General features: G+C 37.8%; 1 protein-coding gene across 2 annotated transcripts in view; it reads left to right on the forward strand.

The window, feature by feature from the left end:
• afap1 (actin filament associated protein 1) overlaps positions 1-16,454 on the forward strand; it is a 232,885-nt gene that overhangs the window by 189,484 nt on the left and 26,947 nt on the right. The window contains exons 9-13 of one of the 2 annotated variants that reach the window (XM_052009986.1): positions 399-548; positions 1,082-1,293; positions 9,898-10,043; positions 11,455-11,572; positions 16,115-16,384. In XM_052009986.1, the coding sequence (XP_051865946.1) occupies positions 399-548; positions 1,082-1,293; positions 9,898-10,043; positions 11,455-11,572; positions 16,115-16,384 (896 nt within the window). The remainder of the gene's footprint in view (positions 1-398; positions 549-1,081; positions 1,294-9,897; positions 10,044-11,454; positions 11,573-16,114; positions 16,385-16,454) is intronic. The other variant, XM_052009989.1, reaches the window with a different exon arrangement.

Below are 16,454 nucleotides of genomic sequence, written 5' to 3' on the forward strand. Positions count from 1 at the left end.
ACAAATTCTAAATTACTCCACCGATTAGACAATTAAGACTTTGGAACCTTTATTCCACTGCAAGTGGGACTGGCGAAAATTGAAATTGCCCAAGCACAAAGGGTACTGAAATCAAAATACTGCAGATGCTGGTATTCTGGGATAAAAAGCAGAAAATGCTGGAAACACTCAGCAAGTTAGGTACGATCTGACAAGAGAGAAATAAAGTTAACATTTCAAGTTGGTGACTTTTCACCAGAACTAATGATAGGTGATGTGAGGTCAAGAAGCCAATTGTATGTTAGATTGTGATGGCACAATGATTTGCCAGTTTTGGCACAGTATGTAGCTTTGAATGTGAACCAGGTGCAGAAGCTTGGTCCTTTGAAGAGTAAATCTAAATTTATTTTATCAAACAGGAAAAGGGAAGAAAAATGCAAAGGCAGAACCAAAAGGAGCTGTGAGCAAAGTCACAGGAAAAAAAATTACAAGAATTATTGGCTTGGGGAAGAAGAAGCCATCAACGGATGAACAGACCTCCTCTGCTGAGGAAGACATCCCAACCTGTGGTATCTTTTTCTCAATTACCTTGTTGGTTGTTCCAAAACTGTAACACCATATTAATATCTTAATATATTTAAATTTATTTTTACAAAGAAGATTATATGTTGCTTACATTGTAAGTCCCTTTTTCATTAACATGCAACTGCCCCAAGGTTTTTCCCATGACATCCTCATAGAATCCTTATAGAAATGCAAACCCCTATAAATGTTCATGGAAACCATTTTGGCTGTGTAAGGTTGAGCTGGATAGGTAGTCCTATCATCCTTTTTTGCTTCCAAATGAAGGTGCATTACTGTGCATAGAAGTCCATGAGTTAGTAAAGGCAAAAGATACTAACTAGATTTGGCTAAGTATCAATAATATGATTTTAGAATATTTATTATCAATGAATAATCTATAGACTGCAAGAGAAATGCACATTTGTAAAAGATTACAGATAAATATATTCATATATTTTGATACTTATTGAGAACAACTGAAGCTTTGATTTAGATGCATAGAAAATTAATGTTATCTCTCTTGCTTTGATCTGTCAAGGCCACCTGAACGTGCTGTCTAATAATCGTTGGAGGGAACGGTGGTGCAGAGTGAAAGATAACAAGCTGATCCTTCACAAAGATAGAACTGACTTGAAAATTCACATGGCTTCCATTCCACTGCGTGGATGTGAAATCATTCCAGGCTTGGATTCCAAACATCCGTTGGCATTCCGCCTGCTCAGGAATGGGCAGGAAGTTGCAGTCTTGGAGGTGTGATATTGTCATTTGATGAAGGGTCCATGACCTGAAGCATTAACCATTCCCCTTTCCACTGATGCTGCCTGACCTGCTAAGTTTTTCCAGCATTTTCTGTTTTTATTTCAGATTTTTAGCATCTGAAGTTTTTCTTTATTACTTTCATTTATTGTGGTTGAATCCTTGTTTGTCCCTTTTTAAAAAGAAAATTACTAATATATGAGGGAGAACAATCAGAGCGTGGTTCTGGGATTAACTGCAGTATTTAGTGCTGGAGCTGATGGCTGCAAAGAGAATGAACCTCTCAGAATTCTTCCTGCAATGACCAAGGAACTTCAGTGCAAACTAGTAGCTAAAGTTTATTGCTTTACTGCATGAGTGGCAGGAAGAGCTTACTGAATGAATATTTTAAATTGAAGAACCCTGTACCAAAACCAGACTGATAATAGGCAGTGTGAGTTCAGTATTGGGATAGGAAAGGATCTACAGAGGAGGAAATGGTATCTCTTTGAATCCACATTGTTTTGGTTCTAATGGAGAAAGGATAAATCCAACTCAGTATTTGTCATTTGACCATTGCAAGATGATGGAAGGGAGAGTCCACATTTAAAGGAATACAGATTTTTCTGCTATGCTGAGAATTGTCCTTTGTCTATTTTGAAAATTGTGAGTAATATAATGTTTGCCAGAATCAACTCCCTGAATTCGGTGTAAATATAAATAGAAGTTATCTCTGCAACTGTTTTAACTGTGCCTAAGCATTTAGTCAGCAGCTTTGTGGCTTTTACCCAAGAAATATTTATATAACACACAGATATCAGAAAAGGGCCATATGTTTCTCACAAAGATAAAACATTGTGGAATTCGTCTTTGGTTGACTGCATTAAACAGTCACTATCCAGTCATTTCCATTGAAGTCAGTCAAACTTACAGGGAAGTACAAAAGACAATCACTTAGCAACATTGACCAAAGGTGAATGTTTGCCACAAGAAAATAATCCCCTTAACTGTAGTCTAATTATAATTAAGATGCATATTTTTTTTTAAAATCTCTGGTTGCCAATACTAGACAGAAATAATGGCACCTTCTGTTGTATAGCTGAATTTATTTATACTACTACAATGAGTTGTTTTCATTAATAAAGATGGCATTTTATAAATGTCATCCACACTGATTTTTTTTGGCTCAATCCAACACTTTCAGAAAACAGAGACTGCTTTTAATTATTATTTGTAAAATAAAATCTTTCACTGCACTGTATTGTTCACTGCATCCTGCTCACTGATCAATGTCCCACATTTTCAGAATTTCAGTTGCTTTCCTTGCTTCCTCATTCAGAACTGGAGGATAATGTATCTAATTCTGATCCTGCTTTTCATGTTCCAGCTTTATACAGTCTCCCTAACTTGCATGATTTGTATTTCTAAGTCTATGAGAGGAAGAATGCTGATTTTAATTTCCACTTAATGTGGAAAATATTACACTAGCGCAGTAGCCAGCTAAATAGCTTTCAGAACATACATTTAAGATCAAATCTGTTAAATTTATATACCACTGTTAACACATTTTCCACCTAATCTTTTATTAATATTATGACAATACCAAATGATATCCATTAACCTTGCAGTAACATTAAGCTACTAAATTAAATTAGCTTTTTCCATTCAGCAAGAATTCTTTTAAAATAATACTCCTAAAAGGTGTAGTCAGAATTTGAGATTGAAAATGTTTTAGATGTATTGATCAAACTTGGAAGCCTAGCTTCAAGGATTAGGGTTTTCTCAATAGAAGTGTTTAGATCACAGAGCAATTATAACAGAAGTGTTTAAAATTACAAAACGATGAGCTAGGAAGGTAGAAATAATCTGATTCCAGAACCTGAGGAGTCGAGAAGAGGGATACTTATGCATAGAATAAATGTAAGATATTTACATTCTTTTACAAAAAGCTGTGAGGCTCTGCAATTCACTGCCAGGGGCTAATGTTTGAGGTATAAACAATGTCAACATTCAAGGTTAGATTAGGTTGGGATAGTTAATCAAGGAAAAGGGGCTGAAGGGAAAAGAGAACTAGGTAGTTAATTGTGATTGGGAATATGGAGGGTAAATATCATTATCTAATCATTGGATCAGTGGCCTTTTTCCATTGTGTAGCTGTACTACCACAGAGGAAAATTGCTCCGAAAAGTTTATGTTTTGGAATAGCATGCCAAAACTTGAAAAGGTAGAGGATGGAACTTTCTGTTTTGAAAGTGTAAAATTGGTGATGTCAAATCTATTGATTGCCCTTTTTATTGACATCATGAAAAGTAAATCTTGTCTATTCATTATCTAGTTGGACTACTGTTTTTGGATATGTTTTGTTGAATTGCTGATTCTGTGCTTTATTGAACTGCAGCAAGCTGACCTGTTATTCTGGTCTGCCATCCAGTGGTTGCAACCAAAGACTGCAAATATGTATTCATTGAAAATACTGGGATACCCAGTGTTGAATACTGGGTTTTCATTTCATCCTCCTCATTCCTTAAGTTCTTTTCTATATCCCCTATAAACCTCAAAGGGTTTGTTTGATACCAATTTCCTGTACCTATCATATATTTTCTTCTTTTCCCTGATCAGACCTCCAATTTCCTTTGTTAATCAAGGTTCCCTTAATGAGGGGATATTCCACAGTCCTTCCCAAAAAAAGGCCATATACAGAAGTTGGTACTGCTCCCTATTATTTCTCCTGGAGTTATTGCATGGTGTAGCTCATGTTCATCATGTCTCTGGATGGACAAAATCTACACTGCAATTTGGGGAGCAACTCTTCAGTCACTGGGAGATTGCTGCAGGTGAATTTCTCTGTGTGGTCACATGCAGTCCAAGCTCCAATCCTTAGCTAACTCATCTGCAAACTAAAGGTCATCTACCACCTTTCCCCCTTTGTCTAACACCACCCTTCAACAATAAGGGTTGACATTACTACGCTGGAAAACATAGACCCATCCAATATCCCAATATCTTGAGATCATATCTCAAGAGCCACATGTTAATAAAGACAGATATCAGTGATAAAGTTCACCATCTTCTTCAATGCCTTTGAGGAAAAGGGCTAACATTCCTGCGGGTAGGTTTGCTGGTGCTGCTCCGGGGGGTTTAAACTAGATTTGCAGGGGGAGGGGAACCAGAGTATTAGAGCAGATAGTGAGGTGGAGGAGGAAAGAGGTCACGCGAGGACTGCAAATATCGACAGAAATCAAAGGTTTGTATGTGATAGAAATGTTCTCAGGTGCATCTATTTCAATGCAAGAAGTATTGTAGGTAAGGCGGATGAGTTTAGGGTGTGGATTAGCAAGTGGGACTACAACATTATTGCTATTAGTGAGACTTGGGTGCAGGAAGGGCAGGACTGGCAGCTTAATGGATTCCATTGTTTCAGGCATGATAGAGGGGGAGGGATGAAAGGGGGAGGAGTGGCATTACTAGTCAGGGAAAATATCACAGCTGTGCGTAGACAGGACGGCCCGAAGGGCTCGTCTACAGAGGCTATATGGGTGGAGCTGAAGAACAGGAAAGGTGTGGCCACACTAATAGGGTCGTATTATAGACCACCCAATAGTCAGAGAGAATTGGAGGAACAAATCTGTAGTGAGATAGTAGACCGATGTAAGAAACAGAAAGCTGTAATAGTAGGGGATTTTAACTTTCCACATATTGACTGGGACTCCCACACTGTGAAAGGGCTGGATGGCTTGGAATTTGTCAAATGTGTTCAGGAAAGTTTTCTAAATCAATATATAGAGGTACCAACAAGAGAGAATGCAATACTTGATCTCCTATTAGGGAACCAGGTGGGTCAGGTGACAGAAGTATGTGTAAACCATAGAACCATAGAACCATACAGCACAAAACAGGCCCTTCGGCCCACCGTGTCGTGCAGTCCATCAGACCACGCTCACACTACCTAACCCCTTCCTCCCGCATATCCCTCTATCTCACGTTCTTCCATATGCCTATCCAACAAGCTCTTGAACCTGTTCAATGTATCTGCCTCCACCACCACCCCAGGCAGTACATTCCATGCACCAACCACTCTTTGGCTGAAAAACCTCCCTCTGACATCTCCCCTGAACCTCCCACCCATAACCTTAAAGCCATGACCTCTCATCTTGAGCATTGGTGCCCTGGGAAGGAGGCGCTGACTGTCTACTCTATCTATTCCTCTCAATATTTTCAATATTTTATATAGTGAGCATTTTGGGTCCAGTGACCATAATGTCATTAGTTTCAAGTTAATTATGGATAACGACAGGTCTGGTCCTCAAGTTGAGGTTCTAAATTGGAGAAAAGCCAATTTTGTGGAAATGAGAAAGGATCTAGGAAGAGTGGATTGGGATAAGTTGTTTTCTGGCAAGAATGTGTTCAGTAAGTGGAAGGCCTTCAAAAGTGAAATTTTGAGAGCGCAGAGTTTGCATGTTCCTGCCAGGATTAAAGGCAAAGTTAAAAAGCATAGGGAACCTTGATTTTCAAGGGATATCAGCGATCTGGTTAAGAAAAAGAGAGAGGTGTATAGCAGGTATAGGCAACTAGGAACAAACAAGGTACTTGAAGAGTATAGAAAAATTAAGAAAATACTAAAAAAGGAAATCAGGAAGGCAAAAAGAAGACATGAGGTTGCTTTGGCAGATAATGTGAAGGTAAACCTGAAGGGTTTCTACATTAAGAATAAAAGGATAGTAAGGGACAAAATTGGTCCCCTAGAAGATCAGAGTGGTCTTCTATGTGTGGAGCCTCAGGAGATGGGGGAGATCTTAAACAGTTTCTTTACTCAGTATTTACTCAGGAAACTGGCACAGTGGATATGGAAGGAAGGGAAACAAGCAGTAGTGTCATGGAACATATAGAGATTAAAGAGGAGGAGGTGCTTGCTGCTTTACAGTGAATAAAGGTAGATAAATCCACCGGGCCTGATAAGATATTTCCTCAGACCTTGAGAGAGACTAGTGTAGAAATTGCAGGGGCCCTGGCAGATATATTTAAAATGTCCTTAGCCACGGGTGCGGTGCCGGAGGACTGGAGGGTAGCTCATGTTGTTCCATTGTTTAAAAAAGGATCTAAAAGTAAACCAGGTAAGTACAGGCCAGTGAGCCTGACATCAGTAGTGGGTAAATTATTGGAAGGTGTTCTGAGAGATCGGATATACAAGTATTTGGACAGCCAAGGGCTGATTAAGGATAGTCAGCACTGAGTTTGTGTGTGGTAGATCATGTTTAACGAATTTTGTAGAGTTTTTTGAGGAGGTTACCAAGAAAGTAGATGAAGGAAAGGCTGTGGATGTTGTCTACATGGACTTTAGTAAGGCCTTTGACAAGGTCCCACATGGGAGGGTAGTTCAGAAGATTCAGACACTAGGTATCCATGGAAAGGTTGTAAACTGGATTTGAAATTGGCTGTGTGGGAGAAGACAGAGAGTGGTAGTGGATGATTGTTTCTCAGACTGGAGGCCTGTGACTAGTGGTGTGCCTCAGGGATCTGTGCTGGGGCCATTGTTGTTTGTTGTCTGTATCAATGATCTAGATGATAATGTGGTAAATTGGATCAGCAAGTTTGCTGATGTCACTAAGATTGGAGGTGTAGTGGACAGCGAGGAAGGCTTTCAAAGCTTTCAGAGGGATCTGAACCAACTGGAAGAATGGGCCAGAAAATGGCAGATGGAATTTAATGCAGACTAGTGTGAGGTGTTGCATTTTGGAAGGACAAATCAAGGTAGGACATACACAGTAAATGGTAGGGCACTGAGGAGTGCAGAGGAACAAAGGGATCTGGGAGTTCAGATACATAATTCCCTGAAAGTGGCATCGCAGGTAGACAGGGTTGTAAAGAAGGCTTTTGGCATCCTGTCATTCTTAAATCAAAGTATTGAGTATAGGAGTTGGGATGTTATGGTGAGGTTGTATAAGACATTGGTGAGGCCAAATATGGAGTATTGTGTGCAGTTCTGTTCACCTAACTATAGGAAGGATATTTGTAAGATTGAAAGAGTGCAGAGGAGATTTACTAGAATGTTGCCGGGTCTTCGGGAGTTGAGTTACAGGGAAAGATTAAACAGGTTAGGACTTCATTCCTTGGAGCACAGAAGAATGAGGGGAGATTTGATAGAAGTTTACAAAATTATGAGGAGTATAGACAGAGTTAATGTGAGTAGGCTCTTTCCACCTAGATTAGGCGAGTTAAGTACGAGAGGACATGGCTTTAGGGTGAAGGGGGAAAAGTTTAGGGGGAACTTTAGGGGGAACTTCACTCAAAGAGTGGTGGGAGTATGGAACACGCTGCCATCTGATGTAGTTAATGCGGGCTCACTCTTGAGTCTTAAGAATAAATTGGATAGATACATGGACGGGAGAGGTCTAGAGGGTTATGGACTGGGTGCAGGTATATGGGACCAGTGGAATACCGTTTCGGCACAGACTAGAAGGGCCGGATGGCCTGTTTTCTGTGCTGTAGTGTTCTGTGGATATTTGAAGATCAAGATCTCACCTTTGGCACAAGAGATCCCTGTCCTTCTATACTCTTCTGAGACTTGGACTACCTAGAGCAGTGGAGAGATAATAGTAATGCGGTCTCCCTAAAATTCTCCAAATCCACTGCAAGGATAAAGAAACCAGAGGAAACAGCTGATGATAATGGACTTTAAATAAATAACTCCAAAAATAGGGGCTTGTGGCTTGCAAATGTCTCATTACCATCAAAGCTCCTGCTTAGATTTTATATTGTATTGCACCTTAGTCCAGTGAACTTCATATTCTCCTTGGGATACTCATTCACTTTGAAGTTAGAGCCAGTTGCAGCATTAATGCTTGATATTCACTAATATTGGACAGTAATTCACACTTAGTATTTAGACTGTGCGTATTTAATTCAAACTTGACTATAATTTTTAATGTTAAGATTAACACAATGCTGATAATTTGATGAGCTGTTTCACCTTTATAGTACAGGTGAATTTGAAAGAGTAAAACTGTACAACAGAAATCAAACAAATGAGAATATATAACTGATACAGGTTTATTTTACAACTGCCCATTCAGGATCATAATTGGACATCAGGCAAATGAAATGATAAATCACACACTTGTATCAGTTGCAAGCTTGTTTGTTTTCCTCGTCTTAATAGCAGAACTAGGGATTAAAATCAAAATTGGATTTTTCAATTCTTTTTAAATGTTACATCTCTGCTAGCTCCCCAGTACAATCCCTTAAGACCAAGAAGTATAACGTGAAGAAGCAATTAGTGCCCATTCACTGGGAGAAATTTTTGATTTGATTAAGCATAATAATGTTTTTCTCTCTTTAACCACATCCTGCATAATAATGGATTACTTGGACTATCCTTATGTTTATCTGTAATATTCTGCCTACCCCTATCTTTTCCCTTCCTCGTCCAAGTGTTGCCTTTCCATCATATCATCATATTATCAACTGTTTTCTTACAGTGAACTCTACTCTCTATCATTTCTGTCTGTTGTGAGACTGTTCAATAAATCAACATTTTCTCCAACATCAGAAAACCAAATTGCTCATTCTGTTCCTGTCTTAAATTCTATTCCACTCTATTCTCAATCAATTTGCTCAGGCTGAACTAAACAGTGCATTGTTCGACCCAATGCAGATTTTCTGGTTTCACATCATATCTATCATCAGACCACTTACTTCCACCAAAAATATTGCTCACCTCTGCACTTCTCGCTCATACACTCTTGCTGAAGCTCTATTTCTTCATCTAGACTTACTTTCTCAAAAGTCCTCATTGCTCAGATCTTTAATGATACATAAACTTTAATGTTTTTCTAAGATCAATTTAGGGTGCACAATTTCTCTTCCTAACCTATCATCTTTGACCTTATTAATCTAAATTGTTTTCCTGTCTTTTGGTGCATAAAATGAAGGTCAGAATGCTTTTCTTTAAATCTCTCCACGTCTGGTCCCACCCATATGACTTCTGCTTTCTCTATCCTTGTAATTTCTCCGTTTCATTTTGGTTCTCCAACTCGGACTTTCGCACATCAACCCGTTCCCTTTAGTTGCCTTCTGAAACCCACTTGCTATATCCATTAATCCCTCCAGTGTGCTTACCTCCTTTCCAAAATTCTCAAGAGTCCCCCACCCCACAACCAACCTTTCATATATCTTCAGTTCTACTGTTATTTGACATCAGTATCCAACTTCTCCGTCCTTTTCCTTCACACCTCTTATAGTCAATGTAAAGTGCTTCCTGACATATTTTAACATTAAAAGCTCTTTATAAATGTGGGTCACTGATTCTATATAATGGTTGTATCAGCAAGTTAATGTTACATCTCCAGCAATCAAACTAAATGTCACATGGCTGGAGCAAAGCTCATTTATATTTCTCTGTCACATTTTTAAAGTTATTCCTTTAGATACTCTATCAGTGAGGGAATGCATATCTTCAAAGCTGTAAAAGCTGAGCTGAACACAAGGCATTGCTTAAAGGGAAAAAAGGTTCCCAAAAACTGAAGCTATTGTAAACATATCTTTTTTCCAAATAAAAGGAATTATTTGCATTGATCATGTCTGATATACTACCACTAGATTTTCACCATTTTGTTTTTGCAGACCTCTTCTGGAGAGGAGCTGGGAAGGTGGCTTGGCATTTTGCTATCTGAAACTGGTTCTTCCACAGATCCAGCAGCCCTGCATTATGATTACATTGATGTAGAAACAACATCTAGTGTTATACAGACTGCAAAACAATGCTTCAAGTAAGAAGATATTTTGATCATAAATAATTGACTTCTGAAAAAAATTAAAAAAGGAAAACATTGTTGTTGTAATACAGCTAATAACATTGTTATGTAAACTTGGGCAGATTATTATTGTATTTGTTATCTATTGGCCTTCATTTTTAATGACTAAATAATGAGTGTGTTAATTAATGGCCCAGATCTTACACTGAAAGGCAAACCACCCAAGCTCACCAATAACATGCCCAATGAACACTGTCTTACCTGGCACAGAACTGCCACATGTACGTCAATCCCCCACTGCTCTGTAAAGCTTTTCACAATCATAAGTGACAGGCCCCCACTCCAGAATTGCCATACTGCTCTGTAAGCATCTCCTAGACACATAAGCTGTCAAAACCGTCAAAGAGATTGCATGTTTGTGAAGGTCTCTGGAATTTACAAACATTTATAAAATTATTAAAAGTTAAACATAATAATACTTTGTTGAATTATTAAAATTTAAAATACACATAAAACTCGAGAAAACACAAATACAATTATATGCATTTAAATTGATTCCATTAATTCAAAAACATGTAAATGTAAATTGCAGACACAAGAGATTACAAATGCAAAACGATGGAGGAACTCAGCAGATCAGGCAGCATCTATGAAGGGAAGTGGACAGTCGACATTTTGGTCAAGATCAGATGAAGCCCAGATGAAAGGCCACCTGAAGTGTCGAATGTCCATTTCCCTCCATAGATGCTGCTTGACCTGTTGAGTTCTTCCAGTGTTTTGTGTAAAAGTACATTGTACTTGGATTTCTCTCTGGCATTCAGTCTCTCCATTCAAATGATTGGGCTCACTGGACTTTAAGTAGGTCTAACCCCAGGTCAACTTGAGCTGGAAAATTTCCCAGTCCCCTACTGGCACTTCTATGGATGTTTTGAGCCAATTTACTTATGTGCACAGAATGGTAGTGAGGATAATAGGGATTTATAGCTTTTTCTGTTTAATGCTGTTCGTTATGCGGAGAGACTGCAGAAGCTGGGTTTTGCTCTTCTCAGAGTAGGTTTAAGGCAAACTTAAAAATAATCAAAATAAGTTGAATTTTCAATATGCTAGTGGGAGAATTGATAAATTTGATTACTGGCTAAAGGATTGGAAGGGAAAAAAGGAAAATTTATATTTTATGCCCTGACGTGTTATAATCTGGAACATACTGCAGATTCAATGGTAGCTTGCAAAATGGAATTGGATATATACAACAAAACTATGGCTATAGCAAAAGAGGAAGGGAAAGTGGTGGTAATTGGATAATTCTTTAAAAGAGCCAACAGAGGAATTTTGGGGCAAATTGCTACCTCTTTTGATGAAGTAAGATTCTATAATTTTCAACTCTAAATGCTTACTATCTTTCACCGATAACTTTTTATCTTTTCAGTTTATTACATAGACGCTCAATATCGCCAAACAGATATGGCGGCAACATCACTAATGGATATGCATGTCCTCGTGGAATCTCTCTTCATTACGATGATGTACCTTGCCTAAATGGAACAGTAAGGCATTTGAATTAGTACCATGTCCTTGATAGTCTTATGAACAAAATTAAAACAATCAGTGCAAAGAAACTAATTCACTAAACCTGGAGTATTGCCTCTGCATTTTCATTTCTTGTGTTCAGGCATGAAACTTATTTTTTTAATCCTTCTGAGAACTTTCATTTTCCCAATGGTCCAATGGACCCTAAAAATAATGCAGTAAGTAAGGAGTTTCATAGAATACTTAACACACCGAAGGAAGCCATTAGGGCCTTTGTGTCTGTATCAGTCAAAAAGGAGCTGCTGAACTTGATACTACCTTCCACCCTGGACTTTATAGCTCTGCAGGTGACAGTTTTCAAGTACACATCCAAGTACTCAAATGATCAGGGCATCTGCTTCCCTTACTCCTTCAGACAGTGAGTTTCAGATTCCTACCCCCCTCAGGGTGACTGCTTTTTACATGAAACCTAGAACAGTACAGCACTGGACAGACCATTCGGCCCACAATGTTGTGCCAACCTTGATGCCAATTTGTACTAAATGTCCTCCTCCTGTGGATCATCCATATCCCTCCATTCCCTTCATATTCATGTGTCTGTCTAAAAGCCTCTTGAGCTCTACCAAACTGCCTGCTTCCACTACTACCCCTGGTAACCCATTCCAGGCACCTGCCACTCTCTGTGTGAAAAACTTGCCCCTCAAGTCGGCTTTAAACTTCGCCCCTCTAACCTATAAAGCATGTCCTCTGGTGTTTGACATTTCTACCCTGGGGAAAAGATCCTGACTGTCTACCCTATCTATGTCTCTCATAATTTAAAAAATCTCCATCAGGTCTCACCTCAGTGTCCGACGCTCTAGAGAGAACAACCCAAGTTTGTCCAACCTTTCCTTATAGCTCATACCCTCTAATCCAGGTAGCATCCTGGTAAATCTCTTCTGCACCCTCTCCACAGTCTCCACATTCTTCCTTTAACAGGGCGACCAGAACTTCACACAATACTTCAAGTGCAGTCTGACTAAAGTTTTACATAGCTGCAGTATGACTTCCTTACTCTTATATGCAACACCCCTACCAAGGAAGGCAAGCATGCCATATGCTTTCTTTACCACCTTATCCACTTGCGTAGACACTTTCAGTGAACTATGGACCTGGACCCTAAGATCCCTCCGTACCGCAATGCTATTAAGGGGCCTACTATTAACTGTATACTTTCTCCTTTCATTTGACCTCCCAAAGTGCAACATCTCACATCTACCTGGATTAAACTCCATCTGCCACCTCTCTGCCCATATCAGTAACTTATCTATATCCCACTGTATTCTTTCTTTCTCTTTCAATCTTTTTATTAATTTTCAAATTAGTACAAAATAATATATATAACATTAGTAATTATACATATGGTGCTAAGAGATCAGGATAGCAACCATAACAGTTAAAATGTATAATCACAAGGAGTAAAAAAAGTAATCTAGACCTCCCGTTCTCTTATTAAGTGAACAAATACAGAAGGAAAGATTGAAAAGAAATGAAATTTAATTATATGAAAGAAGAACCCCCAAATCAAAAGAAATATTGATAATAAACCAAAAAAAAACAAAAACTTCAAAAAAACTGGACTGATAATTCTTCAATTAAAAAGAAAAAAAAATTACTGTGTTGTCAACTCCGCTCCTCTGCATTCAAGGGTTATTGAAAGGGATCTGAGAAAGGTCAGCTTATATCATATGGAAATATTGAATAAATGGACTCCAAACTTCCTCAAATTTAAGCAAAGGATCAACAGTACCACTCCTAATTTTTTCTAAGTTTAAGCATGCTATAGTTTGAGAAAACCACTGAAAAGTGGTGGGAGATATTGGATCCTTCCATTTGAACAAAATGGATCACTTGGCCATTAATGTGACAAAGGCGATCATACGACAAGCAGAAGCAGATAAATGGCGAGATTCCATCATTGGTAACCCAAAAATTGCAGTAATAGGATGAGGTTGTAAATCAATATTCAATACAGATGAAATAATGTTAAAAATATCTTTCCAATATTTTTCCAAAAGGGGACAGGACCAAAACATATGTGTCAGGGAAGCCACCTATGAATTACATCTGTCACATATAGGATTTATATGATGATAAAAACGAGCTAATTTGTCCTTGGACATATGGGTCCTGTGAACCACCTTAAACTGTATCAAAGAGTATCCAGCACACATAGAAGATGTATTAACTAATTGAAGAATTTTCTTCCATGTCTCTGTAGGTAAAAGTATCTGGAGTTCTCTTTCCCATTCATTCTTAATTTTATCAAGTTCCTCTGAACGTATTTTCATAATCCGATCTTAAATTATTGCTATCAGGCCCTTCTTATAAGGATTCAAACCTAATTTTTTTCCATAATTTCTATTTTATATGGTGTCAGAAAAGAAGGTAAAGTAACTTTTAAAAAATATCTAATCTGTAAATATCGAAAAAAAATGTGATCTAGGCAGATTGTGTTCATTAGACAACTGTTCAAAAGATAAAAAACAGTTATCTATGAATAAATCTCGAAAACATGTTATACCCTTCATTCTCCATAAGGAAAAGGCTGAGTCAATTCTAGATAGTTGAAAGAAAAAATTAGATTGAATAGGACTTGATAAATTAAATTTATTCAATCCAAAAAATTTACAAAATTGAAACCATATCCGTATTGTATGTTTAACTATTGGATTAGTCACTTGTTTACTCAATTTAGTAAGTGCAAAAGGGAATGAAGCTCCTAAAAATAGAAACTAATGAAAATCCTTGCACTGATTCACACTCAAGGTGTAACCAACAGGGACAATGAGTTGCATCTAAATCTTGTCCCCAGAAAATTAAGTATCTAATATTAATTGCCCAATAGTAAAATCTAAAATTAGGCAAAGCCATACCACCATCTTTTTTTAATCTTCATAAATATTTCTTACTTAACCTTGGGTTTTTATTCTGCCATATATATGAAAGAATTTTGGAATCAATAGTGTCAAAAAAGGATTTTGAAATGAAAGTTGGAATCGCCTGAGATAGATACAAAAATTTTGGTAAAATATTCATCTTAACTGCATTAATTCGGCCAATCAATGAAAAAAAGAATGGGGACCATTTAGTAAATAATCGTTTAACGTAATTAATTAAATGTAAAAAGTTCACTTTAAATAAGTCCTTGTGTTTCTTGGTAATTTTAACACCCAGGTATGAAAAATAATCAGTCACTAATCTAAATGGTCCCGCTGTATTCTTTGATGGTCCTTTACACTGTCCACAACTCCACCAATCTTGGTGTCATCTGCAAATTTGCTAATCCACCCATCTACATTTCATCCAAATCATTGGTATATATCACAAACAACAGAGGCCCCGACACTGATCCTTGGGGAACACCACTGGTCACAGACCTCTAGCCAGAATAACAGTCTTCCATCCCTACTCTCTGTCTTCCATGGGCAAGCCAGTTCTGAATCCAAACTTGCAATTCACCCTGGATCCTATGCATCTTTATCTTCTGAATCAACCTACTATAAGTGACGCAATCAAATGCCTTACTTTAATCCTCCCAATTACCAATTGGAATTTGCTTTGTATCAAGAATGCATATAATATCTAATAGAAAGTGAATAATTTACAACAATTTTAACCAAATAGAAAACATAGTTTGGCTGGGAGTGACTTAATTATAATACCCTCATCAAGAGCTCAAACATACTGTAAACTAAGAGAGCAAAGCATGTGAATTAGAATTACAAGATAATTTATTATCAAATGTTCTGAATAACTTAATGAGCTGAGGCACTGGCAAGTCTATTATTATATTGTGACTAAGCCCTGTAGAGTTTGGCAAAGTACTGAGGCCATTAAATGCTTGTCACTGCAGTTGAGTTATTCTCTTCGATCCATATAACTTTGTCATATAGTGACGTTCTATGAATGATCTGAATTGAACAAACAGTCATGGAGTATTTTGAACAGCATATTGGATAAAGATATCATCTTTCTCTGACATTTGTTTGCTTCAATAACTCCCAGAGATAGTTCAACAGCATTTAGAATTAGTTTCTGATTGCATGTTCATAAAATATGGGTGTTTTAGTGTGGAGGTTCTGTGCTGTATTTGTTACTTTGTGTCTTTTGCCACCCAGATAACAAGCTTTACAGCCATACATGTGTATTCAAAGCCATGCAAAAAGACTTCTGAATTTGATGGTTCTAAATTTGAATACTATCTCATACTATTAGCGCTATTTAAGATTACACTGTAACAAATTGTCCTTATCACCACTCTTAATGTCAACACTGATTGCACAGGTGAAATTGTGACCAAATTTTATTTTGGTAATATGATATTTTTCCTCATAATTCATGCACTGAATAACAAACTATGCTGATAGATACTGTACATAAAGAATATGAGCCATGGTCTTTTAGCGTTTTATGCTTTGGATATATTTCCAGTATGTGCTTTGTCAATTTATAAGCACTGCATTTGTCTGCATGCTTTTGCCTCTAACTTCTGAAGCTTGCTCTATGTTGCATCACAGGAACAGGAGGTTTTCAGCACTAACACTAGTACTCTCTGGTATGAGGAGGTTTCCAGTGACACCACTGATCTGTATGACAACGTTCCACCACCAAAACCAATTGCCCGCAAATCGCAACCAGTTGGGGTCCAGAATAGACTTTCCACTGAGAAACTGTCCTCTAAAAATAACAAAACTCTTGCCTCTTCACCTCTGTCTTCCACGCGGTCTATGACTAATAAAACTAACACCTCCGCTGTGGAAAAGGGAACAGTCAAGACAGCCTTGCAGGTACTTCTGTAATCCACAAATTGTATGATGGCACTTACTCATTCTATAGCATTATGTCCAGACATTTTAA

Source organism: Pristis pectinata, chromosome 2 (assembly GCF_009764475.1).
Source record: "Pristis pectinata isolate sPriPec2 chromosome 2, sPriPec2.1.pri, whole genome shotgun sequence".
Taxonomy (NCBI): Eukaryota; Metazoa; Chordata; class Chondrichthyes; order Rhinopristiformes; family Pristidae; genus Pristis; species Pristis pectinata.